The sequence below is a fragment of the Aphidius gifuensis genome, linkage group LG1, assembly GCF_014905175.1.
Source record: "Aphidius gifuensis isolate YNYX2018 linkage group LG1, ASM1490517v1, whole genome shotgun sequence".
In the NCBI taxonomy this organism is placed as follows: domain Eukaryota; kingdom Metazoa; phylum Arthropoda; class Insecta; order Hymenoptera; family Braconidae; genus Aphidius; species Aphidius gifuensis.
Window position 1 is genome coordinate 9,033,038 of NC_057788.1, and position 26,180 is coordinate 9,059,217.

The 26,180-nt window shown below is 26.3% G+C and overlaps 6 protein-coding genes and 1 long non-coding RNA gene across 7 annotated transcripts; 3 read left to right on the forward strand and 4 right to left on the reverse strand.

Moving 5' to 3' along the window:
* Positions 1-1,584: 1,584 nt before the first annotated feature.
* LOC122847670 lies at positions 1,585-2,604 on the reverse strand. Its single transcript, XR_006373391.1, has 3 exons — positions 2,289-2,604; positions 1,936-2,018; positions 1,585-1,849 (listed from the first exon to the last, which is right to left on the reverse strand). It is a non-coding gene; the product is annotated as an uncharacterized LOC122847670 (long non-coding RNA).
* Positions 2,605-2,986: 382 nt separating this feature from the next.
* Positions 2,987-4,385, forward strand: LOC122847671 (60S ribosomal protein L7-like). The gene is made up of 6 exons (XM_044145482.1): positions 2,987-3,065; positions 3,160-3,265; positions 3,346-3,518; positions 3,591-3,838; positions 3,921-4,018; positions 4,275-4,385. Exons 1-6 carry the CDS (start codon positions 3,058-3,060, stop codon positions 4,383-4,385), a joined length of 744 nt encoding a protein of 247 aa, XP_044001417.1. The 5' UTR covers positions 2,987-3,057.
* A 945-nt stretch (positions 4,386-5,330) lies between these two features.
* LOC122847672 (40S ribosomal protein S9-like) lies at positions 5,331-7,138 on the forward strand. Its single transcript, XM_044145483.1, has 4 exons — positions 5,331-5,408; positions 5,790-6,028; positions 6,226-6,412; positions 6,900-7,138. The coding sequence occupies exons 2-4, from the start codon at positions 5,806-5,808 to the stop codon at positions 7,072-7,074; spliced, it is 585 nt and encodes a 194-aa protein (XP_044001418.1). The 5' UTR covers positions 5,331-5,408; positions 5,790-5,805; the 3' UTR covers positions 7,075-7,138.
* Positions 7,139-12,363: 5,225 nt separating this feature from the next.
* Positions 12,364-17,367, reverse strand: LOC122852981. The gene is made up of 14 exons (XM_044153568.1): positions 17,361-17,367; positions 17,195-17,266; positions 16,782-17,111; positions 16,618-16,716; positions 16,108-16,530; positions 15,947-16,045; positions 14,638-15,753; positions 14,452-14,550; positions 13,886-14,176; positions 13,725-13,799; positions 13,509-13,613; positions 13,134-13,421; positions 12,757-13,047; positions 12,364-12,670 (listed from the first exon to the last, which is right to left on the reverse strand). Exons 1-14 carry the CDS (start codon positions 17,365-17,367, stop codon positions 12,420-12,422), a joined length of 3,546 nt encoding a protein of 1,181 aa, XP_044009503.1. The 3' UTR covers positions 12,364-12,419.
* An 843-nt stretch (positions 17,368-18,210) lies between these two features.
* LOC122853862 (DNA excision repair protein ERCC-5) lies at positions 18,211-21,811 on the reverse strand. The gene is made up of 3 exons (XM_044154643.1): positions 21,630-21,811; positions 21,373-21,548; positions 18,211-21,300 (listed from the first exon to the last, which is right to left on the reverse strand). Exons 1-3 carry the CDS (start codon positions 21,715-21,717, stop codon positions 18,211-18,213), a joined length of 3,354 nt encoding a protein of 1,117 aa, XP_044010578.1. The 5' UTR covers positions 21,718-21,811.
* A 185-nt stretch (positions 21,812-21,996) lies between these two features.
* Positions 21,997-25,263, reverse strand: LOC122847673. The gene is made up of 3 exons (XM_044145485.1): positions 25,128-25,263; positions 22,621-23,036; positions 21,997-22,551 (listed from the first exon to the last, which is right to left on the reverse strand). Exons 2-3 carry the CDS (start codon positions 23,012-23,014, stop codon positions 22,172-22,174), a joined length of 774 nt encoding a protein of 257 aa, XP_044001420.1. The 5' UTR covers positions 23,015-23,036; positions 25,128-25,263; the 3' UTR covers positions 21,997-22,171.
* Positions 25,264-25,346: 83 nt separating this feature from the next.
* LOC122847674 (trafficking protein particle complex subunit 3) lies at positions 25,347-26,160 on the forward strand. Its single transcript, XM_044145486.1, has 2 exons — positions 25,347-25,491; positions 25,564-26,160. The coding sequence occupies exons 1-2, from the start codon at positions 25,453-25,455 to the stop codon at positions 26,059-26,061; spliced, it is 537 nt and encodes a 178-aa protein (XP_044001421.1). The 5' UTR covers positions 25,347-25,452; the 3' UTR covers positions 26,062-26,160.
* The last annotated feature ends 20 nt before the right edge of the window (positions 26,161-26,180 follow it).

Sequence of the window (26,180 nt, forward strand, 5' to 3'; positions counted from 1 at the left end):
TTTTTCGAGTATAAATCAGTAATATTTTGCCATCACGGCACCAACTATCATATTGTTGTTGTTGTAAGTAGTACTTGCAAGTTAAGAAATATATTATTTTTCGTTATCTATTTTTATTAGTCTCATTACACTTGCTGCTGGTAGCGGTGGTGAAGGTGGTGGTGGTGAACCACGATGACGACGACGACATGATGTGGTGGTGGTTTGCTCATAGGGTCAAAAAATCACTGAAACTATTAGGAGAACAGAATAATAAATCGGTAAAACTTATCTTTTAAACTTGACTATATTTAAAAATAAATTATTATTTTTTTTTTTTAATGATAACACTTTGTAAATTTATAAATAATAAAATATATTTAAAAATTATAGTCATTTTTTGTTAATCACGTGATTGGATCGTGAACAAATAATTCTAAATTAATATCATCATTTTTATTTGATGAAAAATCACGTTGATCATCAGCTTCTTGAGTGTCCTTGACTTTTTGACATTTATTTCGATTTTCGACAGCCGGATATAATATTAACAATAAAATAATAGAAAAACAAAAAAACAATAAATAATTTGAATAATTTTTTATTTTTTAATATTTATTTTACAAATTATTGAATTATTTTTATGGCCATAAACAAATTGACTGTATAATTATTGAATTTTTTTTTAATTGTTTGTCATGTAGAAATTTTTTTTTCGGTTTACATTAAACAAATTTAATGAATATATATTAAAAATCTTATTTAGTTTTGTCACTTGATGAAAAATATTTAACGGAATTAAGACCATTAAAACATTCTTTTGTATGACATTTTAATTGACATTTAATAATTGAAAATAAATCAAGCATTGTAGAATTATTAAAAGCATTTATCTCAATTCTTTCAAGTTCATTATTATTCATTAATAAATATTTGAGATTGCTGTTTTCACTAAATGCATCATTTCTTATTTTTTCAATATCATTGTTATTTAAATAGAGCATTTTTAAATTAACAAGACTATCGAAATCATTTGTGTTTAATGTCGTTAAAAAATTTGAATCTAAATTTAATATTTCAACATTAAAAAGTGGCTCATTATCGACAAATGTTTCTCCCAATGTTGTTAAATTATTTTCACTTAAATCAAGTCTTTTTAAATTTACTAAACCATAAAAAATTCCAGATGTTATATTAGCTAATTCATTTGATCTTAATTGCAAATTTTCTAATGATTTTAATTCACCAAATATTGTCTCAGGAATTTTTTGTAAATTATTGTAATTTAAATTGAGAAATTTTAGTTTTTTTAAATTATCAAAACTATCAATGCCAATATTTGTTAAAACATTTGAACTTAAATCTAAATATTTTAGAGAAACAAGTTCGAGAAATATATTATCTTCTAAATAATTTAAATTATTGTTGTTTAAATGTAAAAATTTTAAATTTTTTAAATTATTAAAAATTGTAAATTCTAAATATTCCAGTTTGTTAAAACTTAAATCTAATATTTCAAGTTTAACGAGATTTTTGAGAGTGTTATTTGATAGAGTTGTTAATTGATTTTCTCTCAAAGACAGAATTAAAAGTTCACTCAATTTTTCAAAAATATTTTCATCTAATTTTTCCAAATTTATATTTATCAATCTTAAATTTTCAAGATGAATAAATCCATTGAATATGTCACTTGGAAGATTAGGTATTTTTTGTTTTCTTACTGATATTCTGGTGATTATTTTGTGTGATCTTGAACATACAGCATCAATGTTGAAAAAAATTGATGCTTGATTACAAAAATATTTTTCACAAGCTGGCTCATTTTCTTTGAGTGTAGTCAATCTATTACTCATGTGTTTTCCAATTGACACTGAAAATACAATTATGCATTAATTGTAGGTATAAATGAATTTTAGTTTTTTAATTTTTATTAATTTAAATTATTATTTTACTTACTCGAAATGCAGGCAGCGAAAACCACCGAAAATAATAATAATAGAAATGATGTTCCCATTTTATTTCGATTGATATTTATTAGTCTGAAAAATTTTGATAAAAATAAAATTATCTACACGTGCAAATGATACATTAATAATTTATTTTAAATACAAAAAAAAAATACTAATTTAATAGACAAGTATTTATTATACGTTATTGTTTTTTTTTTTTTTTTTTTTTACATTGAATTGTTTTTTAATCACTCAATTTTTAAATATTCATTACAGTTTGTTTTTTTATTGGACGAAATTATTTATCAATAATCAATTGACGTAGAAATAAAGTATAGAAATATATATAAAAATAAATACCTGTCTCCAAAATGACAATGCCTGTGAATGCTTTGGACTAAATGATGTTGAGAAGCGATGATTAAGAGACCTTATATATGCGAGCTAATAGTTTAGGTAATTAACGATACATTTGGACTTTATTCAGCATTTATTTATATAAAAAAAATATCACGCGCTCCAAATAATACATTTTATATTAAAATGAACTTTTGTTAATCATTATATTCTATATTTATTTATCGACACATGCTATTATAAAATGACCTAAAATTTATTTTATTTTTGAAATAAGGAAAAACCCATTATTAGTAAATCCGGTTGTTTTAAAAATATAACTAATAATTTACAATACCTTATTATTAATAAATAAATAATCTTTTTCTTTTTTTAAAAGTCTATTGTAAAATTATTTTAACAACTATATATATTTTATTTGATTCGTCATCTAAAAAATGTTTTACATATATTATATTCTTTAATATTAATAACAATTAAATCTCTTCTTGTTGATTCGAATTTTCAATATTATGTTGATATAATCATATTATTATTATGTGTTACCAATAATAGACTAAAAATTTATTTATGGCAAAATTTAAGTGATTTGAAATTTGGCGCTTTTATTGGCTCTTCGTACTAAAAAAAAAATGGCGCTTTTCGGCTCTATTCGGCTCCGTCCGAGCTTTGCCCCTTCCAGTACCTCAATTGCACTCAATTGCAAATTGCAATTTGCATTTCACAACATTCCACCAAGTACCTGAACTGTCAGCTGATTGCAAAAGCCAAAATGAACACGTGAGTATAACCTCAAAATTAACAATTTTTTAAAATAATAGTTTTTTTTTTAAATTGTTTGTTTAATTATTTATTGTTTATTTTTTTGTCATAGTGATACAGAATTACCAACAAAACTTCCAGCAGTTCCTGAAGCTGTTTTAAAAAGGAGGATTCGTCGGAACAAATACAAATCCACAAGGATTCAAGTTTCCCTAAAGGTAATATTTTTTTTATATTATAATATTTTAATAATACAATTATTATAATATTTTTTTTCTTTTTCATAAATATATTATAGGCTCGTGCAGCAGGGTATAAAAAAAGAACCAATACTTTTAAACGGGCTGAAAATTTAGTTAAAACTTTTCGGTTGAAAGAGCGAGATGAGAGAAGAATAAAAAGACAAATCAGAAAAAATGACAACACCAACACTGCAAACAATCGCGTTGCCTTTGTGATAAGGACCAAAGGGTAATTATTTCAAAAATAATTGTAATACTTGATAAGATTTTAATTAATGATTGTTTTTTTTTTTTTGTTCAGAGAAAATAAAATGGCGTCAATTGCCAAGAACATTTTGATTCGCCTCAACCTTAAAGTTATAAATAGTGGACGATTTATTTTGTTAACAGAAGCCACAGTAAACATGCTACGTGTTGTTGAGCCATATGTTACCTGGGGATGTCCAGATCTCAAGTCTGTTCGTGATCTTATTTTTAAACGAGGTTTTGCAAATGTTGATAAAAAACGTTTACCAATTAATGGAAACACTCTTATTGAAGAAAAACTTGGTAAATAATTATGCCTATATTTTATTATTTATTTATGCATACAATAACAATATATTTATTATGTTTTTTAATTAATTTTTAGGTCAATTTGGCATCATATGTATTGAAGATTTGGTTCATGAAATATTTACTGTTGGTAGTAATTTCCAAAAAGTCAACACTTTCTTGTGGCCATTTAGGGTAAATATATTTTTTAATTTAATCATCAAGGCGTTACGTCAGTGGTAGATTAATGTAAATATAAAATTTAATATTAACAATTGTTTTAATTGTTATTATTTGTTGTTTTATATTAAAAATTCCAGAGAGTTGATCATTGTACTGAGACTTTGATCATAGTATTGGAATTTACAATTATTTTTACCTATCAATTTTTTAAATAATATATTTCATTGATAAAATAATAATGAGGATATTTTTTTTTTGTTAATTGTAGTTAAACACACCAGCAAATGGCTGGAGAGAAAAGCTCAAGCACTTTAATAAAGGTGGACGTTATGGTGATCGAGGAGATGAAATAAATGAACTTATTTCAAGAATGGTTTAAATTAAAATAATAATTATTAAAATAACTATTTATATTAACTTTATTATTATTTAAATAAATTATTTGTATTAACTTTAATATTAGTAATACATTTAAAGTATTATATCTTAAAATAAATGATGGAATTTAATTTCTTTTCGTATTTAATTATTGATTCTTAATTAACAATATATTAAATTTAATTGACATACTACTAGTCTTTTTAATCCAACTACTTTTTTAAAGAATGAAATCAATTTAATAGCTGGTGAAACATAACATAACATAATCTCATTAACATAAAAGCGTGACAATTAAAATTTGAAGCAAATGACTATTAAAATGTTGATTAATTTTTATCAAGATAATTTACCAACGACATTGCTTTTCTTTTTTTTTTATGGGGCACAAGATCTTAGATTATTGACATTGAGATGCATATGCACAGAAGACTTTTAAAGAAAACTTTTCTGGCTTATGCTTGTCAAACAATTAATTTTCCTTAGTCATTATTTAAATTAAATAACATGTATAATTTTCAGCATCATTTACAGTTGAATTTTTAATTTCTAAATTTCCACTGTGTCTTAAATATTATCAGCTCTTTTTTACTAAAATAAAATTAGTATTATTAATGTCATATAAAAAAAATATCACGCCTTCCAAATAATACATTTGATATTAAAATATACTTTATTGTTAATCATTATATTTTATATTTATTTATAAACACATGCTATTATAAAATGACCTAAAATTTATTTTATTTTTGAAATAAGGAAAAACCCATCATTAGTAAATCCGGTTGTTTAAAAATATAACTAATAATTTACAATACATTATTAATAAATAAATAATCTTTTTCTTTTTTTAAAAGTATATTTTTAAAAACCTTCCCGCTGAAACTTCGCCATTTTAAAAATTATAGGGACTTGTTCTTTTTTATAGTTATTTCTGGTGTATTTTATTTTTTGTTGATGTTTGTTGCTCCAAAAATCGTCCATTTTCTTTTTGTATCGAGATCGTTGCACTTGTCATCAAGGCGTAAGTTAAATAATTATTAACAATTTATAATATATTTTTCAATTAAAACCCATGTATAATTATCTCTCGCATATTCTCTATTTACAAGAGCAATAATTTTCCAAAAATTGTCAATTAATTCCCAACTAAAACGCTCATAGAAATCACATCATTTCAACCACGTGTCTTGCAACTTTAAATTATTATTTATCATTTAAAATAATTTCCCATTATCATTATTATTATGTTAAACAATTAATGAATAATCCAGATGAAATTTTCGAAACCTTTTTTCCCAATTAACCCATGAAAACCATTGAAATAGAAAAATATATTTCAAGGTTATGTTGTTCTTAGAAAAAAATGAAAATTTATTTATATTGTTTTTTTGTTGTAATTTAGGTAACGATCATTCATCATGGTAAACCATAGAATCCCCCAAGTCTTCTCCAAGACCTCTGTTACACCACGTAGACCATACGAGAAGGCTCGTCTTGACCAAGAATTAAAGGTCATTGGTGAATATGGTCTTCGTAACAAACGTGAAGTATGGAGAGTCAAATACACTCTTGCTAAAATTCGTAAAGCTGCCAGAGAACTTCTTACTCTTGATGAGAAAGAACCAAAACGTCTTTTTGAAGGTAAATAATAAATTAGAAATTTGTTATTGTTAAGAAGTAAATAAATTATCATGATGATTCATTTAATAATGATTCTGACACCTCTTGTCTGAATACATTCTTGTTGACTATTAATTTTTATCTGAAATATTAAACATAATAATTATTCAATCATTATAATTGTCAACAAAAAATTAATGCAATTAATTGTCATTTAGGTAATGCACTCTTACGTCGTTTGGTAAGAATTGGAGTATTGGATGAAGGAAGAATGAAGCTCGATTACGTTTTGGGTTTGAAAATTGAAGATTTCTTGGAACGTCGTCTTCAAACTCAAGTATTCAAACTTGGATTAGCTAAATCAATTCATCATGCACGTGTTCTTATTCGTCAAAGACACATTCGGTTAGTTAAAATTATTTTTATTGATTAAAAATGCCTCAAGATTTTTTTACTATGTTTATAATCATTGAGGCAACAACAAATATTTGCCTGGTTGAATCAAAATGAAATGGCAATTATCTTTTTCTTTTTACATGATCAGGATACATTAATTTTATTTTACCTGTGATTTTAAAAATTTACTATTTGATTCTTCAGAGACCAAGTCTGTTTGATTATTATAAATTAAATAATTCTTTATTTGATTTATGACTTGATCTCTGCCAAGGCAACAGTTGATTTAATTTTTTGTATGACTACTTGAGTTTTCTTTGTGACACTCAACGTCTACAAGTTTTAATTTGTTATAATTAAAATCAAGCTTGATTAAACGCTTGAAATAAAAATTAATATGTTCCTTACATTAATTATGTATCAAAGAAAAAACATAATATATTTATCAATCACTGCTTTGATTAATAATAATTTTTTTTGTATTTTATATTTACAGTGTTCGTAAACAAGTTGTTAATATTCCATCATTTGTTGTACGTTTGGACTCACAAAAACACATTGATTTCTCATTGAAATCACCATTCGGTGGTGGTCGTCCAGGTCGTGTAAAGAGGAAGAACATGAAAAAGGGAACAAGTGGAGCAGCTGCTGAAGAAGAAGAAGAAGATTAGATTATAAATATTATCATATCTTCTTTTGCATGACTAAATAAAAATAAAAGAAACAACAAATATATTCAAGTATTTTTATTTAAAGACAAATTACATCAAAAAAAATTAATTCATTTATAGCATTGATTAGTTGACATTATTATTTTATCAGACATTTTTTTTTAAATCATACTCTTGATAAATATATTCTCAACATTTATTTTTCTATACTAAAACCAAATTTAAAATTAAACAATTTTATATTAATATATTATTCAAGTTTTTTATAATAATTAATTAAACTCATTTCTTTTGTAATTTGTAAAATTAATGGTTTACTTTCTTTGCCAAATGATACAGTTCTAACTTCAACTGTATATTTTTTATCGCTTGAATAATCAAGAAATTTGTGTGATAATTTATCAGGAGTTGTATAAAATGATGCAACTTGATGAGGATATTCACGATTATCATTATCATACCAAAAAGTAGAAATATGATAATGATTAAACTCACAAGGTTCATTTGGTGCCAACCAACTGACATGAAAATTTTTTGGTCTTATAAAATGTGATACAAATTCTGGTGATTGTAATGGAGCAGCTGGTATTGTTCGAACTTGAATAATTTCTGCATTTGATACACGATCTTCTTCTAAATGAACAACTACCACTGAAATTGTATAAAGTTTTCCTGGTATTAAATTTGAATATTCTCTAACTGGATCAAAAATAACATAATCCACAACGTCATCATTATCCTTTGGAGTGATATCAAAATAATAATGAGTTTTATTATTATCATTTTTAGGCAGATATGAAGTATTGTAATGAACAGTCAACTTGGTCTCAGTAATAATGCTCGTGTATATTTCTTGTGGATCATTTGGCAATGTTGTAAATGTTGCTGGTGCATAACCAGAGCTTCGAAGATCTCCATTCATTGTATAAAATTCCAGCTCATATGTCGTATTGGCTTTTAAATTTTGTACAGTAAATTCCTTGATATTACTGGGAATATCAATTCCTCGTACGAAGTCATCAGATGGTGAAGAAATTCTCAACCAAAAATTTGTATAACTACCACGTTCTGGATGATGCCAGGTGATTTTTGCACTTTTTCTGTCTGTATATTGTACAACAAAATCATAAGGCTCCTCTGGTCGATGCTCATAAGCTGTGATTAGAACAAAAAAAATTTAAAAATTAAAATTACAATCACATCAACATGAATAATAATGTGTAAAAAATATAAAAAAATATTTTAATAATTACCAGATGCAGTCAATGAAGTTGCAACAATGAAGAGTAATGTTGATAAAATTAATTTCGACATTTTTATCAAGTTTTTTTATTTTATTTAAATAATTTTAAGAATATACTTGATAAAGTGGAGGTGATTTTTATAATATTAATATCGCTGGCTTGAAAGATTGATCAAACCAGGTCGAGAGATATCACGCTAATGACTTTTTTTGAGTTATTAATATTAGAATAACTATATCAGTTTTATATTTTTTGATCTACTTGACGTGGAAACAAATTAATAGAAATGTATTAATGTGTTGAAGCTATTTATAATGGAAAGAGAACATGACGATTGCCAATTTTGACCTCAATATTTTATTGTTTTTTAATTATTAATATTTTTTGGAATATATAAAATGTAAAAATTGATAATGACGAAACGATTGATATTAATATATATTTATTATATAATATAATATTACAATTTAAATAAATTTTCAATAATGTTACAAAGTAATTTTAAAAAATGGATAATTTTATTTTTAATTTGAGATTTTTCGTTGAAAAAGAAAACACATCTTTAGTTGTTAATATTGATATTAATCTGCTTGTTCAGTGGACTCTAAATATCAAGGCTCATGTCGGAAAGTCTCATGCCATGAACCATCAAAGAAAGTGACATCAACAATATCATCTTCATTGACATTTTCAATTTTATAAAATGTAGTACCAAACGGAATACTTATTTCTTCTCGTTGTTTCCAAGGTCTAACACCGTCAATTAATAGCTTCCAATTAGCTGCACTTCCCCTTGTCCATTTGACGATGAGAGAATTGTCCGTACTGCGTTCAACTTTAAACGAGTTGTCTTTCGCTGTTCCTAAACAATAATTCATAAACAAAATTATTTTTTTTTATTGATATCAAAGTGAATTATATGCTGTCAATATTCATAAATATATATTACCTGCTGCTCCTAATCTTGATGAAATTGAACCTTCAGAATCTTGATGATGATATCGGAAACCTTCATGCCACGAACCATCAAAGAAGGTGACATCAATAATATCACCTTCATTCACATTTTCCATTCTATAAAATGTGCTACCATAAGGAATACTTATTTCTTTTCGTTGTCTATAGGGTCTAACACCATCAATTAATATTTTCCAATCAGCTTCACTTCTTCTTGTCCATTCGACGATGAAAGAATTGTCAGTACTACGTTCGACTTTGAACGAGTTGTCTTTCGCTGATTCTAAACAATAATTGTTAAACGAAATTATTTTTTTTTATTGACATTGAAGTAAATTTTCTGATGTTGATAGTCATAAGAATATTTCACCTGTTGCTGCTGATCTTGATGAAATTGAGCTCTCAGAATCTTGATGTTGATATCGGAACCCTTCATGCCACGAACCATCAAAGAAGGTGACATCAATAATATCACCTTCATTGACATATTTAATTTTATAAAAAGTGGTACCCAGCGGAATTCGTATTGTTTTTCGTTGTCTATAAGGTCTAACACTGTCAATTAATATTTTCCAATCAGCTTCACTTCTTCTTGTCCATTCGACGATGAAAGAATTGTCAGTACTACGTTCGACTTTGAACGAGTTGTCTTTCGATGATTCTAAACAATAAATAATAAACATAATTATTTTTTTTATTGCTATCAAAGTGAATTATATGCTGTCAATATTCATAATATATTTCACCTGTTGCCGCTGATCTTGATAAAGTTGAGCTTTCAGATTCACGGTGCTCATATTTGAAAGACTTATGCCACGAACCATCGAAGAAAGCTGATTTTGATGAAATTGAGCTTTCAGATTCACGATGCTCATATGGGGAAGCGTCATGCCATAGCTTACCATCAAATAGAGCTATATGAATAACATCACCTTCATCGACATTTTTAATATTATAAAAAGTTGTACCAAGCGCAAGCTCTTTTATCTCTTGTGTTTTAGAAAGCCTGTCAATCTTTAGTTTCCAGCCAGCTCCAGATACCGTTGACCATTTGATGATGACAGAATCGTTGCCACTACGTTCGACTTTAAGCCCGTCGTCCATTGACAATCGTTCAGTTTTATTTTGTTGATCTTCTTTTATATGTGCCTTGTCTTTATCTTCTTCAACAGTTGGTTGACCAGTTCGTATGTCTAACTTGTCGTTATTTTCTCCAAGAGTTTTATCTTGTTCATTAGTTTGCTTGTTTTCAAGTTCATTATATGGTTGATCAGCTGGCGTATCTTCGTCGTCTTTAACTCCTCCTCCAATTTTACTTGGTTCATCAGTTTTCATGTTTTTCTTGTCTCCAACTTTTCCACCACTTTTACTTGTTTTATCAGTTGTTATCTTTTTCTTGTCTCCATCTTCTATTTGATTATTCATGCATATTTATTAATAATATTAAAATGGAAAATTTAATAATAATTAAGAAATGTAAATTACCTTCTTCTTTATCAGGTTTAGCTATTTCTTTATGTGTAATCAAGTCATGGGTTTCTTCCGACATTCTATTAGTTTGCATCTCGGATAGATCTTTTTTAATTGCTGTATCAAAAATTATTAAAATTTTATTTTCGTTACTTTAAATTTTACCGTAATTGATTCATTGAAATTTAATATATACTATACCTGAGAAAAGATCCACCGTACTTTCTTCAGCAATATCCACTGCTACATCTGGATAAAATTAAAAGAAATTATTTATATATTTCAATAATATATTGTTTTACTTCCCACTAACATTAAGCTATCAATTATATAAATATTATAGCAAATTTATTTTTTTTTACCAGCAATGTAATAAATCGAATTTCCAATTGAACGTACAGCTTTAAACAAAGACGAAAAACGGCTAATAACATTATTTGCATGGCTTATAACATTAGTTACATTTCCTGATGTACTATCATTTTTTTCTTCACAAGGTTCTCGTTCACATATTTTGTCAAGAGGCTGTGACTGAAATTTAATTTATTTTATAATTAATTGATCACTAGCTGTAGAATATTTTGCGACAATAATAAAAATAAATTAAATTTACCTGCACAAGTCCAGACAATTGAATGAATAAAATAAAAATGAATATTTTTTTATTCATTTTTATTTTTTTTTTTATACGTTTAATACAACGTTTCGAATCTTTCAAGATAAAATAAAGCGACAATTTTATTTTTTGTAATACAATGAGTAGAGACACTTAGCACTGCGCTTATATATCTTTTGCTATTAATTGTTTTTAATAAAAAAACACGTACAAACAAACATGTAATAAGGAAATTTTTAAATTTGAAATACCTTTGACAAGACACGATTTCTAAACACATGATTAGAAATTATCTTTTGCTTAGATATAAAGCTAAAACAAAATTTGTATAGAAAATTCTTTCATTATCAATAGTACGTGAATATTTAAAAAATGAAAATCAAATATTTGAGATAAAAAAAGAATTTATATATTTTGTAAATAGACTGTTTATTTAGCAACAATGAATTTTCAATAAATTTATAAAATAAAATGTAAATTTATGATTTTTAAATTGAAAAAATATATCTTTTATTTAATGATGAAAATTGAATTTATATATACTTTCAAAGATAAAAAAAAATTGGCAATACATTTATATTATAAATATATTTGTTTTTTCGATAATTTGTAAAATTATTATAATTATTTTATTTTTATCACGGCTGCTTTCAGATGAGTTTGCTATTTTTTTTAAATAATATTTTCAACGCTTCGAGTAATTTTTTACCTGTTTTAAAAAGATTTTTTTTTGTTTTTCTAGATAGTTCAGTATCTTTTGACAATACTGATAGAAATCATCAACATCATTATCATACCTTTCCCGATTTTTTAAAGCTTTTTGTATTGATTTTTACATATAAATTAGCCTCGAGGCTCAACTGAATGAATTTACAGATACTCATATTTTAAACACAATAAAAAGATATAAAATAATAATAGCAAGATAAATCTGTATATGTATATATATTATATTTATTGTTGATTAATATGGAAACGTTACAATTTTATCCGATTGTCGATGTTAATATCACAGAAATAATAATTTATTAATCTGCTTGTTCAGTACACTCCGAATATCAAGGCTCATGTCGGAAAGTCTCATGCCATGAACCATCAAAGAAAGTGACATCAATAATATCATCTTTATTGACATTTTCAATTTTATATGATGTTGTACCAAGCGGAATACTTATTTCTTCTCGTTGTTTCCAAGGTCTAACACCGTCAATTAATAGCTTCCAATTAGCTGCACTTCCCCTTGTCCATTTGACGATGAGAGAATTATCCGTACTGCGTTCAACTTTAAACGAGTTGTCTTTCGCTGTTCCTAAACAATAATTAATAAACAAAATTATTTTTTTTATTGATATTGAAGTGAATTATATGCTGTCAATATTCATAAATATATATTACCTGTTGCTCCTAATCTTGATGAAATTGAACCTTCAGGATCTTGATGTTGATATCGGAAACCTTCATGCCACGAACCATCAAAGAAGGTGACATCAATAATATCACCTTCATTCACATTTTCATATTCATAAAAAGTGGTACCATGCGGAATACTTATTTCTTCTCGTGCTCTATAAGGTTCTATAGCGTCAATTAATATCTTCCAGTCAGCTCCACTTGCCCTTGTCCACTTGACGATGAATGAATTGTCGGTACTACGTTCGACTTGGAACGAGTTGTCTTTCGAGGATCCTAAACAATAGTTTATATACAAAATTATTTTTTTTATTCACATTAAAGTGAATTTTCTGCTGTTGATAAATATCAATATATTTCACCTGTTGCTGCTGATCTTGATGAAGCCGAGCTTTGAGATTCATGATGCTCATATGGCAAAGCATCATGCCACTCACCATCAAATAGAGCTATATCAATAATATCACCTTCATTGACATTTTCAATTTTATAAAAAGTGGTACCAAGCGGAATTTTTATTTCTTCTTGTTTATCAGGATTGTGTCTGGTAATATTCAGTTTCCAGTGAGCTTTACTTTGCGTTGTCCATTTGATGATGACAGAATTTTTGGTGCTACGTTCGACTTCAAACCCAGGGCTTGAGGCTGACCCTTTACAAATAATAATGAACAAATATTAATTTTTACATTCAGCTTGACGCAAATTTCCTTCTGTTGATAATTATAAATGTATTTCACCTGTTGCCGCTGATCTTGATGAAGTTGAGCTATCAGAATCACGGTGCTCATATTGGAAAGACTTATGCCACGAACCATCGAAGAAAGCTATATCAATAATATCACCTTCATTGACATTTTCAATTTTATAAAATGTCGTATTGAGCGGAATTTTTATTGTTTCTTGTTTTTCAGGATTATTGTGTCTGGTAATATTCAGTTCCCAGTCAGCTTTACTTTGCGTTGTCCATTTAATGATGATAGAATTGCCGGTGCTACGTTCGACTTCAAATCCAGGGCTTGAAGCTGACCCTTAACAAAAAATGATGAACAAAATTAATCTTAAAATTTAACTTGACGTAAATTTCTTGCTGTTGATAATCATAAGAATATTTCACCTGTTGCTGCTGATCTTGATGAAATTGAACTTTCAGAATCTTGATGATCATATCGAAAACCTTCATGCCACGAGCCATCAAAGAAGGTGACATCAATAATATCACCTTCATTGACATTTTCATATTTATAAAAAGTGGTACCAAGCGGGATTTGTATTGTTTCCCGTTGTCTAGAAGGTCTAACACCGTCAATCAATATCTTCCAGTCAGCTCCACTTCCCCTTGTCCATTTGACGATGAATGAATTGTCGGTACTACGTTCGACTTTGAACGAGTTGTCTTTCGATGATTCTAAACAATAAATAATAAACATAATTATTTTTTTTATTGCTATTAAAGTAAATTTCCTGCTGTTGATAAATATCAATATATTTCACCTGTTGCTGATCTTGATGAAGTTGAGCTTTCAGATTCACGATGCTTATATTTGAAAGACTTATGCCACGAACCATCGAAGAACGCTATATCAATAATATCATCTTCATTGACATTTTCAATTTCATAAAATGTGGTACCAAGCAGAATTTTTATTTCTTCTTTTTCATCAGGATTGTGTCTGTGAATACTCAGTTTCCAGTCAGCTTTACTTGGCGTTGTCCATTTGATGATGAAAGAATTGCTGTTGTTACGTTCAACTTCAAACCCAGGACTCGAAGCTGCAGACCCTTTACAAATAATAATAAACAAATATTAATTTTTACATTCAGCTTGACGTTAATTTCTTGCTGTTGATAATCATAAATGTATTTTACCTGTTGCTGCTGATCTTGATGAAGTGGAGTTTTCAGTTTCACGATGCTCATATGGGGAAGCGTCATGCCATAGCTTACCATCAAATAGAGCTATATGAATAACATCACCTTCATCGACATTTTTAATATTATAAAAAGTTGTACCAAGCGCAAGCTCTTTTATCTCTTGTGTTTTAGAAAGCCTGTCAATCTTTAGTTTCCAGCCAGCTCCAGATACCGTTGACCATTTGATGATGACAGAATTGTTGCCACTACGTTCGACTTTAAGCCCGTCGTCCATTGACAATCGTTCAGTTTTATTTTGTTGATCACCTTTTATATGTGCCTTGTCTTTATCTTCTTCAACAGTTGGTTGACCAGTTCGTATGTCTAACTTGTCGTTATTTTCTCCAAGAGTTTTATCCTGATCATTAGTTTGCTTGTTTTCAAGTTCATTATATGGTTGATCAGCTGGCGTATCTTCGTCGCCTTTAACTCCTCCTCCAATTTCACTTGGTTCATCAGTTTTCATGTTTTTCTTGTCTTCAACTCTTCCACCACTTTTACTCGTTTCATCAGTTGTTATCTTTTTATTGTCTGTAACTTCTCCACCAGTTTCAGTTGGGTTTTCAGTTGTTATCTTTTTCGTGTTCTCTTCTTCTGGACCAGTTTCACTTGGTTTATCAGTTGTTATCGTTTTCTTGTCTTCGTCTTCTCCACCAGTTCTACTTGGGTTATCAGTTGTTATCTTTCCGTTGTCTTCATCTATTCTACCAGTTCCACTTGGGTTATCAATTGTTATCTTTTTGTTGTCTTCATTTTCTCCACCAGTTTCACTTGGTTTATCAGTTATTATCTTTTTCTCTTCGTCATCATCTCCACCAGTTTCACTTGGTCTATCAGTTGTTATCTTTTTCTCCTCGTCAACTTTTTCACCAGTTTCACTTGATTTATCAGTTGTTATCTTTTTCTCCTCGTCAACTTCTCCACCAGTTTTACCTGATTCAACAGTTGTTACCTTTTGCTTGTCTTCAAGTGTTCCATCAATTTTATCTGGTCCATCAGTTTGCTCATCTTGACCAGCTCCAAGTCCTTCATCGATTTTACGCGATTCATCAGTGTCCTCCTCTTGATTGTCTTCATGTTTTTGAATAGTTTTATTTGGTTGATCAGCAATGAATAAAATACAAATAAGTTAATTCTATTGATCTATGTATTTATATAGTTAAGTTTGATTATTAATGCTTATTTATCAATATTTATCAACACTCTAACTGAAACTTTTATAATTATTAAAAAATATAAACTAAAATGACTATTGTAACTATACCTTTTTCTGGATTAACTATAACTGGCCCATTGGTTGTAATTTGTTTATAGTTTTCAGACATTTCACCACTCGTTATCTCGCTGAATTCAGTTGTCATTTCTGTATCAAAAAATAATAATGTTTTTATTTGCATTATAATATTAATAAAAATTATACTGTACCTGTTGTAGTCATTTCTGAAGTAGTGGTATAATTTTCAACTGTTACATCAGTCTTTGTTTCTGTTTGCTCAGTTTGCTCTTCTTGATTGTTTCCAATTTCTTCATCAGTTTCATCTGGTTTATTAGTTGGCTCCTCGTGCTCCTTTATAAGTTTTTCAACAGGTTCATATGGTTCATCAGTTGTTATCTTTTTACTGTCTTCATCTTCTCCACCAGTTTCACTTGGATTATCAGTTGTTATCTTTTTCTTGTTCTCATCTTCTGGGCTAGTTTCCTTTGGTTTATCAGTTTTTATCTCCTGCTTGTCTTCAACTTTTTCAACAGTTTTATTTGATTTACCAGTTTGCTTCATTCGCTTGTTTTTAACTTTTCCAACAGTTTCCCTTGATTTACCAGTTTGCATCGTTTGCTCGTTTTCAACTCCTTTAACAGTTGTAACTGGTTAATCAGCAATGAATGAAATAAAAATAAATTAAATTTATTGATCCATGTATTGACTCGTAACTTTACCTTTTTCTGGATTAACTATGGCTCCTTCATCGATTGTAATTTGTTCATAATTTTCAGGCATTCTACCACTCAGCATCTCGCTGAATTCAGTTGTCATTTCTATATCAAAAAATAATAATGTTTTTATTTCCATTATAATAATATTAATAAAAATTATACTGTACCTGTTATTGTTATTTCCGAAGTAGTGGTATAAGTTTCAACTGTTACATCAGTCTTTGCTTCTGTTTGCTCAGTTTGCTCTTCTTGATTGTTTCCAAATTCTTCATCAGTTTCATCTGGTTTATTAGTTGGGTCCTCGTGCTCCTTTATAAGTTTTTCAGTTTGCTCAGTTTTATTTTCAACTATTTTTTCAATTTTCTTCCGTTGATCAACTTGCTTTTTCGATTTTACTTTATCCACTATAACAACAGTTTTATCAACTTCATCTGGTTCATCAGTTTGGCCTATTTTATCAGTTTGCACCATACGTGTATCAATTTTAATTTCTGGTTCTAAAAATATCAATGATTTTTTTATTATTTCGTAAATTAAATTTCAAGTTGAATCATTTATTCAATACTATTATACTTCATACCTATTATTATTGATTCTGAAAGAATTCTATCAAGTGCATTAACACTTTCTTCAGCAATAACCCCAGCTACATCTAAATAAAATAAAAATACATTTAATATATCTCAATAATATTGTTTACAACCCATCAAAATACAAGATAAATATTGTAGCTAATTTATTTTTACCAGCCATGTAATTGATCCAATTTCCAACACTATATACAGCATTAAACAATGATGAAATCTGGCTCATAGCATTGGTCATCACGTTGCTCAATATGTTATTATTTTCTTCACAGCCACATTCCGCTTCATGTTTTTTATAAAGACAATATGACTGAAATTTAATTTAGCAATTCATTAATTTTAGAATATTTTACAATAATAATAATACAAATAAATAAATTTTACCTGAACAAGTCCAGACAATTGAAGAAATAAAATAAAAATGAATAGCTTTTTATTCATTATTATTATTTTCAATACGTTTAATGTTTCGAAACTTTCAAGACACAATTAATTGACCAATGAATTTTTCGTAATACACTGAATGAAGACACTTTGCATTTTGAGTTTTTACGTTGGCTTATATATGTTTTATTATTTATTGTTTTTAATAATAAACACGTACAATAAACAAACGTAATGAGGAAATATTTCAATTGAAAAATGAAACTCTTTTTAACAAGACACGATTATTAAAAAACATTATTAGAACTTATCTTTTAAATTTGATTCTATTGAAAAATAATGAATTAAATTAAATAAATAAACAAAAATTGAATAGAATATTTTTTTCTTTATCATTGATACGTGAATATTTCTAAAAAATCTATATCAAATATTAAAAATATATATATTATTTTTAAATAGACTGATTGCTCAACAACAAATAAAATTTTTTTGAATAAATTTAAAACTTTGGATTGAAATAAAAATACTATTTATGATATTTAATTTTTAAAAAATATATTTTATTAACTTAATAGTAATTAATAATTATTAATACAATGTTGTTATTTAAATTATTAATTATTTAATTTTCATCACTACTACTTTCAGATAAATTTGCTACTTTTGTTATGACTTTTTTAACTGAACGTGTATTTTTTTTACCTGGACCTTTTTTAGATTTTCTAAATATTTCAATTGCTTTTAATTTTTTTTTCAGCGCCATTTGTTTATCATGTACTTTTTGTGGTATAATTTCAGCAGTTTTAATTTTTTTATTAATAATATCTAATTTTTTTTCATCAACTTGCTCAATTATTTCATCAGAATTATCATTTTTTTTACTTTTTCTAATACCTTTTTTACCCTTTTTAAATAAATTATTTGTATCATTACAACTGGCTAAATCATCATCATCAACATCATCACTTTTACCAATTTTTTCTACAGCTTTTTGTACACGTTTACTTAAATTATCCTCAATTGATTTTGGAACATTATTAATTTTAAAATATTGTAATAAATTTTTTTGTGATTTACCCTCTTCAAATTTTTTCATAATTGGTGTCATTGTTTCTTCAAATTTCATTCTAGTCCAGCCAAATTTTTCTCTTGTATAATCACCAAGCAATACAAGATTTGGTTTACCCCATGTAAAAATATCACGACTTTCATCAACAATTGGAAATAAATATGCTTGTACAACAGCTTGACTTGGAAAACCATGTTCAATATTAACATTTTTTAATTTAGTACGTAATTTTGCTTTACCAGGACCAACAACAATTCTTCCACCATTTAACCATGATGAAAAATTATTTAAACCACGTAATAAATCATCTGTTTGACTTGGAAAATTAGCAATAACTTCTAAAGCTGTTACTGGACCAATACCATTAACACCAACAGTATAATCACTACCAACTAATAATGCAAGTTGTATTAATTCATTACGTGTTAATTTAAAATGATGTTCAATATCTTTAGCTTTATATTCCATAACTGATTTAGTATTATTAAAAAAATTTTTATAAACACATTTACCACCAAATAACCAAATATCAGAATCATCAGTTATTGTACCATCAGTTAATGATAAATTTTCTAAATATGCACATTGTGCTTCAGCTTCTTGTGGTGCTACAACATATGGAATACCAAATAAACGAAGAAGTTCTTGTGCATCATTTCTCATTTGTGCTGTTATTTCAGTTGATTGTCGTTCAAATTTTCCAATATTTGATTGTAATGATTGATGCTCACTCTCAAGTTGTGATTCCATTGATATTAAATTATTTTCATTTGTTAAATTTAATATTATATTTTCTTGATCTTTTTCTAATTGTGATATTAATTTTGTTACTCTATTTGATACTTTTGGTGTCTCACATTCATTTTCATTGATTGAATTTGATAGTAATTCTTTTTTATCATTTTTATTTGATGGCTGAGGTGATAATTTGTTTAAATTTTCTGATATTTTTGATGCTTCAGGTATATTTTCAATATCTTTATTTATATTTTCAGTTATTTCAATTTGTTTTTCCGGTGTTTTATGAATTATTTTAATTTCATCTACAACCTCTGGAATATTTGAAGATATTTCTTTGTCTTGTTCCTTATTTTCTTTTTCATTTGTAATAACAATTTTATTTTCATCTGATATTGCAACTGGTACTTCAATATGATCTGATAATAATTCATCATTTTTAAGCACTTCATCAGGTATTGAATCATTTTTTTCATCATTATTTTCAATACTTGATGAGGAATTCAATGATGAAGTACAAACAGCTGGTTTACTTGTAAAAATATCAGCAAATATATCATCCTCATCAGTAAATTTATTTTCATCAACAGTTATTTCAATTTTTTTATTCAAATTAACATCTTCAACTTCAACAAAATCATCAGAATCAGTATCACTAATTACCAATTCATTATTTTCAATTTGTAAATTATTATCATTAACATAAGTTTTTTTAATAATATCATCATCTTCATCATCAGAAATAATTTCTTCTTTAACTTTAACAAACTCTAATGTTTGTAAATCATATTCTAGCTTACTTTTTTTAAAACATTTTTCATTATCATCAAAATCTAATAATTTTTTTTTACGTTTTTCTTTTTTTGCATTATTAATATTTGTTTTACTTTGTTCAATTAATTCAAGTATTTGTGATTGACTTAGATCTGTATTTTCAAGCATATAAGCTAATGCTGGATTATTTGTTATTTTACCAAATAATTTTTTTCTTGCTGGTGATGCTACAGCTTGTTCAATAAATTCAATATCAGAATCCCATTCATCATCAAGATCATAATCACTGATATTAAATAAAACAGATGATACATCATCATCACCATTATTACAAGTTGATTTATTATCATCAGAAATAATTGTCATTGAATCAATTAAATTATTAGAAATATCTTTTGAACAACCAGGTTTATTATTATCATCATCATTATTTTTTTTATTATTTTCATCATTTGTTTTTAATGCATTAATATCATTAATATAAATCATTCTTGTTGTACTATCTGATGCAATTCTATATGCTGTATGTCTACTTTTAGTATCAATACCTTGTTCAGTCATTAATTTTTCTAATTCATCAATTGTTAATGTTTTACCACCCATTTCTTGTTCAGCAGCTTCAAGTGATTCTTGTACTTGACGTCTTTTTAATAAACGTTTCATTTGATAATTTGAAAATTCATTTGATTCTTCTGGTATTTCATGTAATTTACTCCATGAATTTTGTTTTCTTGTTTCTTTTAAATCAGTTAATATATCAAAACGTACATCAGCTGGTAATGATTTAAATTCATCACATGTTACATCAACATTATGAATATTACCTTTCCATTTTTGTTGTTTACGTGGACTTGTTTCATCCGGTAAATCTTGATCATCTGAATTATTTTCTTCATCATCATCAGGATCATTATTATTAACAATTGGTAGCTGAGGTAATTTAAACATATCACTGATTGTTTTATCATTTTTTATAACATCTAAATTTGATGAATCAACATCAGATGAATCACCAGTCTTCTTGCCCAATACACCTTTAATTAAACTGTGTTTTAATAAATTATTAAGAAGATCATTTTTCAATTGAACTGTTTTATTAGCTGCAATTGCTTTGTGTTTTTTACGAGCTGCCTGAAAAAAATTAACAATAAATAAATAAACGTACAAGTGATTAGATTGTTTTTTATAAAATTAAATACTTACAATTGTATTTTTTTTTAACAAAGGTACTCCACCATCAAATACAAATACTGGCTTTATTTTAAAGTATAATAATTTACATATTCTTGTGTATAGACCCAATAAATGAGCATTTGGTACAGCATTACCTCGTTTGTCTTGATAACCCTGCAAGACCTGATGAATCCATATTGATATATCTAAAAAAATAATTGAAAAACTAATAAATATTTGTATTTAAATATTACAGTCTGATTTATTATTAAACTTTTATTACTAACCAACTGCAAGTACTTTTCCTTCAAGACTTTCAACAGGTACTGCTTTACCAGATGCATCAATCAATCTCCAAAGTCCTGTTACACCCATTATTATTTATAATCATTTATTTATTTGATAATTTTGTATTTAAAAAATATAATATCAATGCTGTTTTTATATTTGTTTATTTACATTTCATCAGAGTTTGACAACAGCTGATCAATCAGCCATTTTTAATGTGTAAATTACACATGCGTATAAATTTTTTATTTACGAGGGAAAAATTTAAATAGAGCGAACATTAAACCATGAAGAAGAGTAGAGACTCAATCTGTAAATAATTCATAATTGTTTGTTTTAAATTAAAAAAGAAATCAAGACAGATAATAACATTTAAAAAGCTTTTTTATTATTATTTTTTAAAACTATGTTTTGTTTAAAGTTTTAAAATATTTATTTATCAATGTTTTAAAAATAATGTAATGATTAATTATTAATGTTTAGATCAACATCAAGTGGATCTTGTTCAACAGCAGAAATTTGTTGTTTTTGTTGTTCAAGTTTAATTATTATTTTCTTTATCAAAAATTTTATCATTTTCTTGTATTTTTTCTGTTTCATTTTGAGCATTTGTTTTTCTATAAACAGTTACTTCCTCTTCTTCATCTTCTTCATCGTCTTCTTCTGGTGTATTTTCATTTCCTAAAACAACTTTTTTAGCTGGATTATCAGATGATTCAACAGCAATTTGAGATTGAGATTGTGCTAATTGTGCAAGTAATAATTTATGTTCTACTTCAAGTGGATTAACTTCAGTATTAATACGATCTGTTACAATAGTTTTTTCATATTTTTTAAATGTTGTTCTTTCAGGACATGGTAATTTCATTATTGAACAAAATTTATACAACTGTGACCATTTTATTCCACTTTCAACTGCACCTAAAATATAAATATTAATTAAAACCAAATGAAATTATAAAAATTTAAATTAAAAAAATAACAAGTTACCTTTAACAGCAAGATAATTACGATCAAATAGATTTTTTCGACTTTGTCTACCAGTTACAATTTCATTATTTAATAAACATTTATGACATTTAATAAGCAATGATGATCCAAATCCTCGACGTCTTTCTGACTCAATATTTTCTAGTGTCAATGCTTCTTTGCATGATGTACACCATAATTGACGTCCAAGTATTTTCAATGATACAATTCGTTCATCATCATTTTCAAAATCTTCCAGTTCTTTGATTTCTTGATTTTTTTTTTCTTCAACTTTTACTTCAGCTCTCTCTTCAGCACGACGTTTATTAACATTTATCAAAGTCATTAATTGATCATATTTTTTTTTCTTTATAAATTTTCCTTTCCAACGCATCATTGGTTCAGGTGAAGACATTTTTTAATATATTTTTATTTTTCTGTAACAAAAAAAATATTTCATACATTTTATTTAACAATTATCATCTCTTTTGTCATCAAGGTTTTTTTATTGGTTTATTTTTAAACTTTAAAACTTGATAAATCATAATCAATAAAATCGGATGATTTTTATGTAATCAAAGTCGTTAAATTTTTTTTTTATATATAGGGAGAGTTGTCTAAAATGGACAGGTGGTCTAAAATGAGCAGTTTTTCTTGTCTTAAAATAATTTTTTTTTACATAATTATTTTTTTTAATTTTAAACTTTAAAACTTGATGAACTGTAATTAATAAAATTCAATGGTTTTTATGTAATCAAAGTCATTAAATTTTATTTTTATATATATTTATTTAGAAGACTGGAAAAACCAAGTGATTAGTTTTCGATTAGAGCTACTTGATGAAAGACTGCTAGCAAAAAACAGACAAACAATAAAATAATTCTACCACGTTTTCGTCAGTTGAATTTATTCTCAAATATATTTGTTTTAAAAATACTCAAATAAATAAAATAAATACACAATGAATAATATTTTTAAATTTATAAAAATATTTTTAGTTCATTTGTTATTTTTGGCTGTTGCAATTGCTGCTGATGAACAAGGTAATTAATTATTATTATATTTCAAAAAAAATAACTAAATTCTTTTTAATTTTATCAATTTAAATTGCAATTTTTTATAAATAATTATTTAAAATATTTTATAAATTCATTAAATTATATTATTTAATCAAAAACAATAAAAAAAAATTATCAAAGTTAATTAAAAATGAAGAAAAAAAAAATAATGAAATTTCAGATGATTTAAAATTGAAAATAGAGCCTCTAAATGACACCAGTGCAATCATCAAATGGAAAAATAATAACACATGTAAAATGATGCTATTGATTGATCAATTAGTGCCTTTAAAATCAAGAGAAAAAATTGATATTGAATATGGTACTGATTTTCATACACTCAATGATTTAATTGCCAACACGACATTTTATTTCTGGTTATTTGATGGAGAATGGAATAGTTTTGATTACACATTTAAAACTAATAATATCAATGAAGAGATTCCATCAACACCTCAAGTTTTAACACCATCATCAACAACAGCAGTACCACCAGTACCAGTTACTCAAGACACATTATCAACAACAGCAACAGCAACAACAACAATAAATTATTTTGACTTGAAAAATTCAACAAAATCTCTTGGATCACCATTTTCTACTGATGCAAATGAAACAGCAGTTAAAATTTATCATCAATCATCAAAATTACCTAAAATAAGAAATTTAATTCCTCAAGTAGTCTCAATAATTCCACCTGATGCAAAATATTCAACTCAAAGATATCAATTAAATGATAAATCAAATTCATCATTGATATTTAGTCCATTAATACCTGGCAAAAATTATACATTATTATTTAAAAATTTCATTAACAATGAACAATTTAATGTTATACAAGAAATAAAATTTCAAACAGTACCACCACAGCCTTTCAATATAACAATTGAAAAATATTCAAGTAATAATATCAAAATAACATGGAATGAATTTGAAGATGAATGTTTGTTTGATTATTATTTAGTAACAATAACGAGTCAACAATTTATTGAAAAAGATTATTTTAGTCAAACTAAACAATTAAATTCATCAATGAATTTTTGTCAATTCGAAAATCTTATTATCGATGAAATTTATGAGATAAATGTTCAAACTATTTCTGGTAATGTCATCAGTAAACCTGCCAGTGTAATTATCAAAATTTAATATTTTAATTTTATCTCATCAACAAGTTGAAAAAAAACCAAGAAGGTCTCTTCTTGGCTTAAAATGTAACATAACCTATAGAAATTATTATCATTTGCAATTTATTCGTTAAATTTTTAATTACTATCATTAAAAAATAGTTTAATTATTGAAAAAAAAAATATCAACAATTATTAATCATGTTAATTCTATTTGCAAGATATTGTGTTTGTTAATTTTATTTAATTTTACAAAAAGTTAAATTACTTTTTTCCTTCAATTGTCAATAAATTTATCAAAAAAAATAATAATTAATTGTTAATTTATTTTGTTTAAATTACTTACATGTTATTCTTAATTTATAACAATAAAATATTGTCAATAATTATTGTTTGTTTTAATAATTTTTTATCAATAATATTGTGTTTTATTATTATTAATTTTCTCCTTTTCTCCAAAGAAAAAAAAAAGTCATCTCGTGGTTGTTTCTATCATTTCTATCGAATATCTTTGTGAAGAAAACTATAATACCATCCTAATAACAACAACAATAATAATAATAAAAATAAAATGTCAACACACACCTCTTTTGACAACTGAATTTATATATTTTTTTTGACATAAATAATCAACTAAAACATAAATTAATTGTTGAATTATAATTGAAAATATGTCAAGACCAGGAACGAGACTTGATTCAAAAAAAGTTGTAAGTAATTATTTAAAAAAAACAATAATAAATATTTATAGATAAATTAATAAATAAATTAATTTGTTTTAGAATTCTGAATTATTTACATTGACTTATGGTGCTCTGGTTTCTCAGCTGTTGAAAGATTATGAAAATGTTGATGATGTTAATAAACAATTGGAAAGAATGGGTTATAATATGGGAATACGTTTAATTGAAGATTTTTTAGCAAGAACTGGATCTGGTCGTTGTTATGATTTTCGTGATACAGCTGAAAAAATACAAACTGGTTTTAAAATATTTCTTGGTATAACACCAACAATAACAAATTGGAGTGCTGCTGGTGATGAATTTTCATTATGTTTTGAATCAAATCCATTAACTGAATTTGTTGAATTACCAGATAATTGTTTAAATCTTAAATATTGTAATATATTAACTGGTGTATTAAGAGGTGCATGTGAAATGGTACAAATGGAAGTACAATCATGGTTTGTACAAGATCAATTGAAAAATGACAGTATAACTGAATTGAGAATTAAATTTATCAAAAGATTAGAAGATGCAATACCAGCTGGTGAAGATTAATTGTTATCAAATCATTCATATTATCTTGTATTGTATAAATGTAATAATAATCTTGTAATAATTCCAATAATAATTAAAAATTAATAATATAAACACCAACAATTTGTTAAAAAACTATT

What these genes read in the sequence shown, in the direction of transcription:
- LOC122847671 (XM_044145482.1), top strand. An exon ending in TTTGTGATAAGGACCAAAGG is followed by an intron (nt 3,519 to 3,590) that starts GTAATTATTTCA and finishes TTTTTTGTTCAG; the next exon opens with AGAAAATAAAATGGCGTCAA. An exon ending in CTTTCTTGTGGCCATTTAGG is followed by an intron (nt 4,019 to 4,274) that starts GTAAATATATTT and finishes TGTTAATTGTAG; the next exon opens with TTAAACACACCAGCAAATGG.
- LOC122847672 (XM_044145483.1), top strand. Translation starts at nt 5,806, where the DNA reads ATGGTAAACCATAGAATCCCCCAAGTCTTCTCCAAGACCTCTGTTACA. An exon ending in ACCAAAACGTCTTTTTGAAG is followed by an intron (nt 6,029 to 6,225) that starts GTAAATAATAAA and finishes ATTGTCATTTAG; the next exon opens with GTAATGCACTCTTACGTCGT. An exon ending in ATTCGTCAAAGACACATTCG is followed by an intron (nt 6,413 to 6,899) that starts GTTAGTTAAAAT and finishes TTATATTTACAG; the next exon opens with TGTTCGTAAACAAGTTGTTA.
- LOC122852981 (XM_044153568.1), bottom strand. An exon ending in ATCAAGATCAGCAGCAACAG is followed by an intron (nt 13,800 to 13,885) that starts GTGAAATATTCT and finishes TTTTTTGTTAAG; the next exon opens with GGTCAGCTTCAAGCCCTGGA. An exon ending in CATTAAATGGACAACGCAAA is followed by an intron (nt 13,614 to 13,724) that starts GTAAAGCTGACT and finishes ATGTCAATGAAG; the next exon opens with GTGATATTATTGATATAGCT.
- LOC122853862 (XM_044154643.1), bottom strand. Translation starts at nt 21,717, where the DNA reads ATGGGTGTAACAGGACTTTGGAGATTGATTGATGCATCTGGTAAAGCA. An exon ending in AGGAAAAGTACTTGCAGTTG is followed by an intron (nt 21,549 to 21,629) that starts GTTAGTAATAAA and finishes TTATTTTTTTAG; the next exon opens with ATATATCAATATGGATTCAT. An exon ending in TGTTAAAAAAAAATACAATT is followed by an intron (nt 21,301 to 21,372) that starts GTAAGTATTTAA and finishes AATTTTTTTCAG; the next exon opens with GCAGCTCGTAAAAAACACAA.
- LOC122847673 (XM_044145485.1), bottom strand. Translation starts at nt 23,014, where the DNA reads ATGTCTTCACCTGAACCAATGATGCGTTGGAAAGGAAAATTTATAAAG. An exon ending in TAATTATCTTGCTGTTAAAG is followed by an intron (nt 22,552 to 22,620) that starts GTAACTTGTTAT and finishes TTTATATTTTAG; the next exon opens with GTGCAGTTGAAAGTGGAATA.
- LOC122847674 (XM_044145486.1), top strand. Translation starts at nt 25,453, where the DNA reads ATGTCAAGACCAGGAACGAGACTTGATTCAAAAAAAGTT. An exon ending in GACTTGATTCAAAAAAAGTT is followed by an intron (nt 25,492 to 25,563) that starts GTAAGTAATTAT and finishes AATTTGTTTTAG; the next exon opens with AATTCTGAATTATTTACATT.